Genomic DNA, 12531 nt, shown 5'->3' with positions numbered 1-12531 from the left:
GCAAGTTCTTCTGCCCACATGGCACAATCTTGGCTTCCATTGGGCTGCAGATAAGCCAAAACAAAAAACCCCGCACACCTTGCAGGATTGGGGCTTAAATGTTTAATGCTGCATTAATTTCACACGTGGAAGGTCTCATGTAGTCCATAGGATTCTAATATATAGATTAACAACCTGATCCAACTCCAAGTGAAGTCTTTCCATTGACTTCAACGAGGTTTCACTAAAATGCCACTTGCTGGATCAGGATCCAGGATGGACAAGATACAATGCAAAAGACAACTTTGCAAGATAAATCTGCTTTTTAAAAAGTGATAAATAAATACTGCTAAATCCAGGGGAAATTCTTAAAGATCACTTGGTGTCAGCTTTTCTAAAGCTAAAATAAAAATGTGGCATATTATACACTACACCAGAAATTCACAACATCAGGACTTACAATACTTCTCTTTCCTATACAAATACATCTTAATCTGTGCATTTAAAAAACCTACCAGTCTTTCAGATTACACATTTAAATATCAATGAAATATTTCATTTTCTTAAATCCTAGTGAATCCATTCTAAAAAGCTAAAGAGAACTCTCCCCTCACCATCCCCACCAGGATTCCGTCTACAGATAAACTAGAGCAGGGGTTCTCAAACTTCATTGCACTGTGACCCCCTTCTGACAACAAAAACTACTACACGACCCCAGGACGGGGGACCGAAGCCTGAGCCCACCCAAGCCCTACGGGGGGGCCAAAGCCAAATCCCAAGGATTTCAGCCCTGGGCAGGAGTCCTGTAACCTGAGCCTTGCTGCCCAGGGCTGTCTTGCAGAGGGGTAGGGGCTTCTGTCCAGTGGTAAGGCGGGGTCTTGGGGCTTCAGCCCTGCAGGGCGCACCGGCCAGGGCTTGGGGCTTAAAATCATAGAATATCAGGGTTGGAAGGGACCTCAAGAGGTCATCTAGTCCAACCCACTGTTCAAAGCAGGACCAATTCCCAACTAAATCATCCCAGCCAGGGCTTTGTCAAGCCGGGCCTTAAAAATCTCCATGGAAGGAGACTCCACCACCTCTCTAGGTAACGCATTCCAGTGCTTCACTACCCTCCTAGTGAAATAGTGTTTCCTAATATCCAACCTGGACCTCCCCCGCTGCAACTTGAGACCATTGCTCCTTGTTCTGTCATCTGCCACCACTGAGAACAGCCGAGCTCCATCCTCTTTGGAACCCCCCTTCAGGTAGTTGAAGGCTGCTATCAAATCCCCCCTCATTCTTCTCTTCTGGAGACTAAACAATCCCAGTTCCCTCAGACTCTCCCCATAAGTCATGTGCTCCAGACCCCTAATCATTTTTGTTGCCCTCCGCTGGACTCTCTCCAATTTTTCCACATCCTTCTTGTAGTGTGGGGCCCAAAACTGGACACAGTATTCCAGATGAGGCCTCGCCAATGTCGAATAAAGGGGAACGATCACGTTCCTCGATCTGCTGGCAATGCCCCTACTTATACAGCCCAAAATGCCATTAGCCTTCTTGACAATAAGAGCACACTGTTGACTCATATCCAGCTTCTCGTCCACTGTGACCCCTAGATCCTTTTCTGCAGAACTGCGGCCTAGCCACTCGGTCCCTAGTCTGTAACAGTGCATGGGATTCTTCCATCCTAAGTGCAGGACTCTGCACTTGTCCTTGTTGAACCTCATCAGGTTTTTTTTTGGCCCAATCCTCTAATTTGTCTAGGTCCCTCTGTATCCGATCCCTACCATCTAGTGTATCTACCACGCCTCCTAGTTTAGTGTCATCTGCAAACTTGCTGAGAGTGCAATCCACACCATCCTCCAGATCATTAATAAAGATATTAAACAAAACCGGCCCCAGGACCGACCCTTGGGGCACTCTGCTTGAAACCGGCTGCCAACTAGACATGGAGCCATTGATCACTACCCTTTGAGCCCGACAATCTAGCCAGCTTTCTATCCACCTTACAGTCCATTCATCCAGCCCATACTTCTTTAACTTGGCGGCAAGAATACTGTGGGAGACTGTATCAAAAGCTTTGCTAAAGTCAAGGAATAACACATCCACTGCTTTCCCCTCATCCACAGAGCCAGTTATCTCATCATAGAAGGCAATCAGGTTAGTCAAGCATGACTTCCCCTTGGTGAATCCATGCTGACTGTTCCTGATCACTTTCCTCTCCTTTAAGTGCTTAAGAATTGATTCCTTGAGGACCTGCTCCATGATTTTTCCAGGGACTGAGGTGAGGCTGACTGGCCTGTAGTTCCCCGGATCCTCCTTCTTCCCTTTTTTAAAGATGGGCACTACATTAGCCTTTTTCCAGTCATCCGGGACCTCCCCCAATCGCCATGAGTTTTCAAACATAATGGCTAATGGCTCCGCAATCTCATCTGCCAACTCCTTTAGCACCCTCGGATGCAGCGCATCCGGCCCATGGACTTGTGCACAAGGCTGAAGCCCCAAACCCTGGCTCCCAGCAGGCATGCCCCGGCTCTCAAACTTCTGAAGATTGTTGGATGCGGCTCGGAGGACCAGTAAGCTTGGCCACCCCGTTTTAGAGAAATTACTACAGAGCCTGTATAATTGTGGTTTTTCCAAAGTTACTGTTCTTAACCGGCCAGGTTATGTTTCTTTTGCAATAGCTCTAAGGATAGACTTCAGTGTTGTGCAAAATTTATCTCCGAAGCCAACAAAGCTTAATATATCCCAACAGTTGTCATTTGTCTATTCTAAAACCACCACCTATTTTTAAACGAGATTTTATGGAGTAAGTTGAATCTTCCATGGAAATGTGTATGTCATGTTTCAGCCTGATGAGAATTAAGGCCTGGTCTACGCTACAGAGATAAGCTGACTTATGTTGACCTAACTATATAAGTGTCTACACTAAAATTTTGCTCCCAACAACGTAACTGACCTGCTACGCCAACTTAACTCCACCTCCATGAGAGGCACAGAGCCAATGTTGATGTAGTTAGGTCAATGCAGTGTCAGTGTAGACACTGTGTTGTTTATATTGACTGTTACTGGCTTTCAGAAGCCATCACACAATCCCCCACACTGACAGTAGAATCAGTACAAGCGCTCCTGGTGAGGACGCGCACCACTGACAGAAAGAGCAAAGTGTAGATATGCCCAAGCGATGTAATTACTGCAGCAACTGCACGCCGATGTAAGTTATGTTGACTTAATTTTGTAGTGTAGACATGCCCTAAAACATTAAATGCCTCAAAAAACAGGGGCTCTGTTATGAACAGAGACCACCATAGCTATAGCAGTGTTACAGTAATCAGCATATGGTATTTTACAATATCCTTAAGCCACACTTATAAAGACTAGGTCATAAGGCAAGATTCAAGATCCCTAATTGGGCTATCTTATAAAGATATTTTAAGTAACAAAATAAACATACTTCTCAACCTCAAGAAGGGAAAATCTTGACAGTCCTACTAAAAAAAAAAATCTTTCAATGGCTTAAATGCCCACCGATGTCCATGGGAGTGCTTTGATACACACCTATGAGAAAAACAAAAATCAAGCATATTTTGAGTAAAGGAAAAAGTCCAGAGTCTCACACGTGAGCTGAGAGCGTTGAGAAGTATGAAAAAACCAAACAGTCATTTCCTAACCCTTTCTCTGATCCAGGGAGTTTTAACATCCTCAAGGTCCTCTGTGCCTTCAGGTACCATTATGTCATGGAGCCCAAATCCTGCATAGCTAAAGGCCTCATTGAAGGATTGCTAAGGAGCGGCAAGCTCTCTGTAAAATGGAGTACACATACTGCAACTACCCTTCAGGAGGAGACTGCTTCCAGCAGGAAACCATCCACCTTGATCTATGCTGCAAGGCCACTCAGATTCATCATCACCTGCCGGGATGTGTCATCTCCTTGGGTCATAACTGGCCTTGGAGGCTGTATTTCAGCCCCACAGTCCACAAATCAGTAGTCTCAGATACAAAGTGCATACAAGCAGCACAAAGCAGAGAGAGAGAGTGGCCTTCCCTACAACAACTGCAGCAGTTGGTTGATGGTTTGTTTTGTTTTTTTAAAGAGAACCATCATTTCCTTTTAGGCTCCCCCCACGTCGGAGAACTAAACAGCAGCCAGGAGATTAAAAAGGGCCTTCTCCAGTTCAGACACCCAGAGCTCTGTACAATACTACAGCATGGATTGGCTGCAGGATCCCCACCAGCCACACACCCCTGCACCCGCAGCCCAGCCAGCCTCCCCCCACACCTGCCAGCCTCCCCCTCCCCCACTGCACCCCCCAACCCACCCAGCCTCTCCCCACCCCCACTAGCTCATCCAGCCTCTCCCTACACCCACAGCCGTGCCAGCCTCCCCCTCCCCACTGCACCCCCAGCCCAGCCAGCCTCCCCCTCCCCACTGCACCCCCAGCCCAGCCAGCCTCCCCCTCCCCACTGCAGCCTCAGCTCCCAACCCTCCTGCACCATAGCCCAGCCAGCCTCCCCCCGGCACCTGCCAGCCTCCCCCTCCCCCACTGCACCCCCCAACCCACCCAGCCTCTCCCCACCCCCACTAGCTCATCCAGCCTCTCCCTACACCCACAACCCAGCCAGCCTCTCCCCACACCCACAGCCTCCCCCTCCCCCACTGCACCCCCCAGCCCAGCAGCCTCCCCCCGCACCCGCCAGCCCCAGGGGCCTTCCCAGCCCCTCATCACCGCTACCCGCCCCCCACCTCCCGCTGCACCCAGCGCTCCGGCTCTCTGCCCCGCGCCCCGGGCCTGCACCCCGCCCCGCACTCACCCTCCTGGAATTTGGGCTTGGGGTCCTGCTTGGGCGCCATTTATAAGTGACTCTCCCTCCTCCCCCCGCCCCTCCCAGCGGGGCCTCGCCCGCTCCGCCGCATTATAACGGCCAGCCCCGCGCATGCGCGCCGCCGCGCTCGGCATGCTGGGATTTGTAGTCCTGGGCGGGCATGGCTGGCCTTGCACAGACAGCGCCTCCCCGGGCAGGAGAGCCCGTCTGTCTGGCCTGCCCTGCTCCAGGGAGGTGCGCATGGGGCTGGCCCGGCTCCGGCTCCTGGCTTGCAGCGCCCGGCTGGGCCCCCGCCCGCTGCTCGTGCGCCCGGCTGCACCAGTGTTCACAACAGCGCCTGCCTTGCACGGTCCGTGTTCCGCGCGAGCAACGCGAGCCGGAGCCGGGCCGAGCCCAGGCCTTGAACCCGCGCGGGGTGTAGTTAATCGGGTCGCGGGTGAGAGGAAAAGAAAAGCTCGCGCCCAACGTGGGGCTCGAACCCACGACCCTGGGATTAAGAGTCCCATGCTCTACCGACTGAGCTAGCCGGGCACTATGGAGCCTCTTTGCTCTTTTCTCCCATTCACACTGTGTCTGTGTCTGAGCTGCGCCCCCTGGGCCGCGTCCTGCGCTACTGCCCCAGGCGGATTTGGGGAAGGCAAGGCAGGCGCTCTAGGCTGTTACATAACGCCAGGTCCGCGCATTCCTACAACAGGAACGTGTTGCCTTTCGCTGCCCTGCGTCTCCCGCTGCAATGGCTGCAAGGCCAGCGCCCTCCCGTGGCTGGCTGCAAGCCTCCGTGTGGCGCAGTGACTGGCTGGGCCAGGCCGGGAGCCAAGGGCGGCTGCGGGGCGCTGCCTGGCCCGGAGAGCGCCATTCCCACCGGGTGGGTTCCGGAGAACGGCCCCGCTCATCTCTCAGCACTAGAGTGATCAGATGTCCTGATTTTATAGGGACAGTCCCAATATTTGGGCATTTTTCTTATATAGGCTCCTATTACCCCCCACCCCCTCTCCCGATTTTTCACACTTTCTATCTGGTCACCCTATGTCGGTGCTGTCAGAGGCTCTGCCAACACGTGGCGCTGCTCTGGAGCTGCCCGTCCTCAGCTCTCCTAGGAACAGTCACTCATTGAAAATGCCCGGGCACCGGTGCCAAAGTACCTCTGGTTTGTTACACGGCCTTGATGGCATAATCGCCAGCCTGCTTCACACAGCACGACAGACGAGGGTTTCCTCTTAAAAACAGTCCACGCTGCAAACACTCCTTCCGAACAGCAGGATGCACGAAACTAAGCTTCAATTGATCCATCTCCGAGTGAGTCAGATGCTCGTCTGTCTGCACTGACCTAGCGCACTGTCAGAGAAGTGCTAGGCTTCAGGAGCTGAAGAGTTCCCAGTTTCAGACACAAAAATCCCTCTGGTACTTCAGAAACCGAAGACTTTCGTTCATAATCAATCATGAGAAATTGCAAATTAGGTCCAAACTTTGTGTTCACCCTGTGTATCCCTTTGCTCCCAAAATACATCTGGGCTTCTGCTTTTGTTATTATTTTTACATTCATTAAAAGGATTAAAAGGAGTATTTGGATTTCTAACATGGAGTGAGCTAGGATCAGATTTTTCATGTATTAACCAGCACCAGTGTGAGATCAGTACCGTTAGACAATAAGATGTAGGGGCCAGGGGACGGGTTTGACTAGTCACAAGCCCAGGCACAACATTCTGTGACTGTGAAGTCCACACCAATGACTTGCATCTGAAGAAGTGAGGTTCTTACCCACGAAAGCTTATGCTCCCAATACTTCTGTTAGTCTCAAAGGTGCCACAGGACCCTCTGTTGCTTTTTACCAATGGGTTAGTGAGTATAGAGTGTATGTGCCCAGCCCTGTCCTAAACACTGTTTTTTAAAGGTTGCCAGATTTGCAATCCTGGGGTGACTTTAATTTGTGCCAATGCTCTCTAATATTAAGCCTCTTCTACACAGGTGTATGTTGATGTGCTTCATATTTTAAATATTTCCAATAAACATTAAAAAAAATGAAGCCAAAATGTAAATACCTTAAAAGATGAACTCTTCAGGTGTTGCTGGCTGTGTGGGCCAGAATAGTGGTAGCAGTGTGCGGGTTGCAGACTGGGTACATACCATACAGTTTTGCCAGATAACATCTCACTGGGAAAACTTCCTCTTCCCCTTGCCCTTAGTCAGCTATTCAGCCCATTTTGAGGGACCATCTTATACCGTAACAACAAGGAGTCCGGAGGCACCTTAAAGACGAACAGATTTATTTGGGCATAAGCTTTCGTGGGTAAAAACCTCACTTCTTCAGATGCATGCAAAGCTTATGCCAAAATAGATCTGTTAGTCTTTAAGGTGCCACTGGACTCCTTGTTGTTTCTGTGGATACAGACTAACATGGCTGTCCCAATACTTGATATCTTATACAGTGCTAACCTGCTTCTGCTGCCCAGAGAGCCCAGTGATGTCAAAATATACAAAGACTAATGAACCTAGTAAAAAAAATCCGTTCCAGCAGTGAATCCAAGATAGCAGCTCTAGAGGAAAGGGATCCATTTTTCTCTCTATCTGCACTGTGCAATGCTGGTCTCCAGGCTGAGCTCCTCTCCCATTGCTACAAATCCTTCGCTAAGGAACTGGAACCCAGCAAGCCAGAGGGCAGGTTAGGGAGGCTGGCAAGGGGTCTGCTTATGGAGGACTCACAAGTCCAAACCCTGTGAAAACATGCTGAGTTCCCCTCCTCCCCACCCCCTTCCCTAGCATACATGCATGCTGGAGTTGAGCATTCCTCTTAACCTTTCACTTTGGGGACCTAATCCAACCCAGTGTGCATTGTGCCATGGCGTTGGTGCTCATTTGCCTGCTTACTTAGCCAGGGGGCTGATTTCTAGAATTTGGCAATAATCTATTATGGGTTGAAAGCCGAGTGCTGCCAGCGGAGCAAAAAAAAAAAAACCAAAAAAAACTGCCGGCGGAGCGAAATATCGGGACAAATTGCGTCCCAACCAGAAATGGGTTGGGTTGCGGGACAAACACCGAAAAATTGGGATGGTTCTGATTTTATCGGGACGTCTGGTCACCCTAATTTCAGCCCCAATGTTTTTCTCCCCCAATGTATTCTGGCAGAGGTTTTTATCTTCTTCCTCTGAAGCATCAGGGATGGCCACAGCTGGAGATGGGACATTGGATGAGGAGGGCCAGGGCTCTGAGTTGGCACAGAGCATTCTCTCTCTCAGGTGCATGGCTGGCTGGTTCTTGCTCACAGGCTCAGGGTCTAACTGATCACCATATGTGGGGTCAGGAAGCAATTTTCCTCCAGGTCAGACTGGCAATGACCTTGGGGATTTTTTTGCCTTCCTCTGCAGCGTGTGGGTGTGAGTCACTTGCCAGGATTAACAGGGTGTATCTCACCGAATTATTTCCATCACTGCAGGGGCCTCAGCCATTCAGGGCCTCATAGTTCTTGGCCTCTGGCAGATAATAGTCTAGTCTCCAGTGCTTGTAAGACTTTGGTCTCCTTTCAGTAGTTGGGCTTAGCATGCGGGTGCTGGGTGGGGTTGGTGGCCTGCAAAATACAGGAGGTCAGACTGGATGACCTTGTAGTCCCTTCTGGCCCTGAATTCTATGAATCCAGGCTCTGAACAACACCCAGGATGCAGGATGCACTGTGCAGGCCAGGGCAGGATTCAGCCCTGTGATTCCACAAATACAAAATAAACACATTCAAGTTGATCTAAAACAAACAATTTGGGGAGCAGATAATTTTAAAGAGCAGCTTTTAATTGGCAGTTTAGTGTGGAGCCTTCATTACATAGCACAAGAAGCAGCTTGTAAGAATGGCACAAGGATCTGGCTATTTACAGGTCATTCATGTTTTTGTACAAATCAAACCTAAAGAACCACTGTAAAAATAGTTCATACTTCGCTGCCCTTCTGTGCTAACATTATCTCCATTTTCTTAGGCCAGTGGGAAAGTTCATAAATCATCTTTTAAAGTAAAACCCTTCTCAAAATTAAAGATTCTGGTGAGCTGATGTCAGTTTGCCAAGCCGGGAAGCTCTTTGGGGCAGAGACTGTCCTTGTTCTGTGTTTATACGGTGCCTGATCCATGGCAAGAGCTCTAAGCACGGCAGTAATACCAATAAAATACAAACAAATCCTAGGGCTAATACAGTGTAAAGGGCTCGCTCTGAGGTTGAGCTGTCATGTTGCTGACTTCAGCTTGCCACAAAATAAGACATACAAATAAATATGCACTTTACAATGATTCATGTGAAGACTCACATTTAAGACAACACATTTTGTATCTGGGATGCCAATGAAGCCTTTGTACCCACTGTGCCCGCACTGTACCCAGCGGAGAAAAGGTGCCATGCTGCGCTGAAGCAAATCCAGCCCCCCTCCAGATGAAGGGGGAGATCTCTTTGCCAGGGAAGAGTGATCTCACCCCGCTCACACCTGTTCAGCCTGGCTTTGGAGCTGAGGAGACAAATACAGTTTTAGGCGTGGCGGATGATTCTGTCACCCCACGTTATCAAAGCCCAGTCCACGCGCACCCTTTCCACACTCTTCGCTAGAAATGGTGCGCGGGGGAGTTCATTTCGAGGGGATCTTTGTCCTCCCCGAGCCTTTGCAGTCCCCTGGGCGGCTGGCGCTCCTAGAAGCACACTGCAGTTGCCTGGAAATGCGCCGCCCATCCGATTGCTAACCGACAGCACCCGCATGCTGCACACCCGGCTGTGATTGTACCGTGGGCGGTGCCTGCCCGAGGGCCGTGCAAGCGGTAACTCTAAATCCCCTTCTGCCCGCAGCGAACGAACCACATCCCTAAGAGCTGGTGCTTTCCACCCCCTTCCTTTCTTTACTCCGCGCCGGTGCCCGCGGGAATTGCACCGAGCCGGCGGAGTTTGCAGGAACTTTGGGATCTCCTTTGGCCTGCAGCCGAAGGGCTCGGGCTCGGGCCCGGGAGCGCACGGGGGCTGAGCTGCGGGGCCTGGGTCCAGGCCAAGAGTCGTCAGGTCAGCACAGCGTCGCCTGGAGCTGCCCTGGAAGCCTGGCTTCCAAGGTGGCCCAATGCGCCTTCCCGGGCGCTGCCGCAGCCGCTCCCCCGAGGGTGCTGGGGAATGAAGGGAGGGTCACCCGGTGCCAAGGCTCCGCGCCCTGGCTCCCATCCTCCCGCGGCCCCAGCACAGCTCCCGGAGCCGCTGGCGGAACTCGGGGCGCAGCAGGCAGTAGAGCAGGGGGTTGAGGCCGCTGTTGGCGTGCGCCAGGCACACGGTGACGGGGAAGAGGTAGGCGTGCACCAGGTAGTAGGCTCTGTCCCAGGGCAGGGCGCCCAGCTTCACCAGCACGCCCCAGAGGGTGAGGGCCTGGTTGGGCAGCCAGCAGAGGAAGAAGGCCAGCACCGCGATGGTGACGGCGCGGGTGACCCGGGAGCCCCGGGGCCGGGCGCTGCCCAGACGGTGCAGCAGCAGCAGGTAACAGAGGCTCAGGGTGGCCAGGGGCAGCACGAAGGCCAGCAGGATCTTCTGCAGGTGGTAGAGGGCCAGCCAGTCCCGGCCCTCGGGGAAGTGCAGCAGGCAGAGCGGCTCGCCGGCCACGCGGCGCACGGCAGAGAAGAGGGCGGCGGGCAGGGTGGCCAGGCAGGCGGCGGCCCAGAGGAGCGCGCAGAGGCAGCGCACGGAGCCGGGGCGCAGGCGGCCGCTGGGGCGCCGCAGGGCGGAGGCCACGGAGCGGTAGCGGGCCACGCTGAGGGCGGTGAGGAAGAAGGCGCTGGCGTACATGTTGAGCACGGTGGCGGAGAGCACCAGGGTGCAGAGCGGGCCCCCGAAGGGCCAGCTGAAGTCCAGCGCCGTGTCGGCGGCCCAGAAGGGCAGGGTCAGCGCGAACTGCAGGTCGGTGGCCGCCAGGTTGCGCACGAAGGCGTCGAGGCTGGAGCGGGGGCGCCGCGGCCGCCCCCGCAGCAGCACCAGCAGGTTGCCCACCGCGCCCAGGGCGCACACGCCCAGGTAAACGGCGGCGATCAGGATCCGCAGCGCCAGGGCGGCGCGGGCCGGCACCGCCACCTCCTGCAGGATGCGGAAGCTCGGCCGCTCCCAGGCCGAGGTGTTCGGGCGCCCCCCGGACGCGTTGGCGGGGCCCCCGTCCAGCCAGGCCGCCCCGCCGCGGGCGGGGAACATGGCCTCGCCCGCCGGGGCTCTGGGAGGGAGCGCGGGCGGGCGGGCGGGGGGCGCAGCCTAGACGGGCTGCAGCCGGGGTCGCCCCCCGGCCCCGGGTCCCTGGCAGGGCCTGGGGTGAGTCCGGCCGCTGCCGGGGAGGGGCCGGTCCGAGCGCAAGGCTGGGCGCAGGGGCCCGCGGCCAGGAGGGAGGAACCCGGCTGGCTGGTGGCCGGCTGCGAGGTGCTTTTATCGGGGGCGCAGCCACGGAGGCGCCTCCCCTGGCCCCGGCGATTGGCCGCAGGTGCCAGGCTGCGGGCAAGGAGGGCGGGCTGGCCCGTCCCTCGCCGCCTTTGCCGCCTGCGGCCGGAGGGGCCGCCAGCCCTGGGTCGCACGGAGCTGTCCGCGGTGCTGAGCCTGGCCCCTGCGGGCGGCTCTCCAGGGAGGCGGCTCGCCGCCCGGCTCCAGGGAGCCCAGCACCGCTACTGCGCTTGGCTGATGGCTCGGCTCCTCCAAGGGGAAGGGAGGTGAGTGTGTCTGCCAGCGCCGGGCTGGAGCAGGGACTAGGGTGTGGGGCGCTGCCCTGCACGGGCCATGGAGGAGACCCGCAGCGTCCCGGGGCAGGGCTGTTTCCTACGGGATCTGGTCAGGGCGCTGCGCCTTGCGGGGTTGGAGCGTGTGAGGCGGATCCCGCTGCTCGCTGGCTGGCCTGGGGGCACCAGCTGGAGACCATCAGCAAGGGATTAAAAACCCGTTCCTAGGGGTCTGCTTCTCCCCTTCCCAGCGCAACCCTGGGTCACTCCGCGCCCCGGCCAGAGGCCACTTCCCGCCGCCTGGAGGAAAACAAACCCACCCGGTAGTTTCCAAAAGGGCCTGAACCTCGTATTACCGCCCATGAAGCCCAGGTGCTGTCCAGCCCCGCATGCGTGTACTGCTGGGTCACAGGGACAAGGGTCAGACACTCCCCACAACACACACGCTGCCCCAACACACTGTCACACCCTCACACACACAGGGATTCACCCACCTACACACACACACACTCCCCCCAACACAAGGTCTGATGCCTGATCTATGGATTATGTATTAAATATATTGATTACTTAAGCATTGCAGTTATCCCTTGGAGGGTTGACAGGGTCTTGTCCCAAGAGCAGGCCCAGTATTATTGAAATGACTGTGTAGCTGGGAACCCGATGGGCACAGGTGGGCACTCTCACACTATGGGAACTCTTCACTATTTCCTTGTAGCACAGTCACACTCACTCTGTCTTGGCAAGGTGGATAGAGATAATACAGAAAGTACATCTGAACATCCATGCTCACACCATCCCTTCCAGAACAACCTGCAATGCTAGCCATTATCTTCCTCATCACTGTCACCTTCCTCATCTTCATCAGTGGCCAGCATTCTGGCCCCTCTCAAGGACTACATCTCTGTCCTACCGCCCCTAGGCTGGGATGCAACTTGTATAATGTGTTTCACTGACGCCACTATGTCTAATGCATATTCAGTAGGGATTCCCCCCTCTTCCCTGTTTGTATTTCCTCAATCTGCTAATGTTGAGGTGTCCTACTTTTTTAGGTTAGTATATTA

At 54.2% G+C, this 12531-nt stretch overlaps 2 protein-coding genes and 1 non-coding gene across 4 annotated transcripts in view; all 3 read right to left on the bottom strand.

Moving 5' to 3' along the window:
* The window catches only part of MORF4L1 (mortality factor 4 like 1), a 43694-nt gene extending 38827 nt beyond the window's left edge, over positions 1-4867 (bottom strand). Inside the window, exon 1 of one of the 2 annotated variants that reach the window (XM_054041377.1) lies at positions 4771-4867. In XM_054041377.1, coding sequence (XP_053897352.1) covers positions 4771-4810 — 40 coding nt within the window. In that variant the 5' untranslated portion in view covers positions 4811-4867. The remainder of the gene's footprint in view (positions 1-4770) is intronic. The other variant, XM_054041378.1, reaches the window with a different exon arrangement.
* Positions 4868-5240: 373 nt separating this feature from the next.
* Positions 5241-5313, bottom strand: TRNAK-CUU (transfer RNA lysine (anticodon CUU)). The gene has a single exon. It is a non-coding gene; the product is annotated as a tRNA-Lys (tRNA).
* A 3254-nt stretch (positions 5314-8567) lies between these two features.
* Positions 8568-10958, bottom strand: LOC128844058 (relaxin-3 receptor 1-like). The gene has a single exon (XM_054041381.1). The coding sequence runs from the start codon at positions 10956-10958 to the stop codon at positions 9915-9917; it is 1044 nt and encodes a 347-aa protein (XP_053897356.1). The 3' UTR covers positions 8568-9914.
* Positions 10959-12531: the final 1573 nt, after the last annotated feature.

This window comes from Malaclemys terrapin, chromosome 10, assembly GCF_027887155.1.
Source record: "Malaclemys terrapin pileata isolate rMalTer1 chromosome 10, rMalTer1.hap1, whole genome shotgun sequence".
Lineage (NCBI taxonomy): Eukaryota > Metazoa > Chordata > Testudines > Emydidae > Malaclemys > Malaclemys terrapin.
The sequence above is the reverse complement of the archived record's forward strand: the minus strand, read 5'-3'. Positions and strand labels throughout refer to the sequence as shown.

Coding starts and splice junctions, on each gene's coding strand:
- LOC128844058 (XM_054041381.1), bottom strand. CDS start 10,958: ATGTTCCCCGCCCGCGGCGGGGCGGCCTGGCTGGACGGGGGCCCCGCC.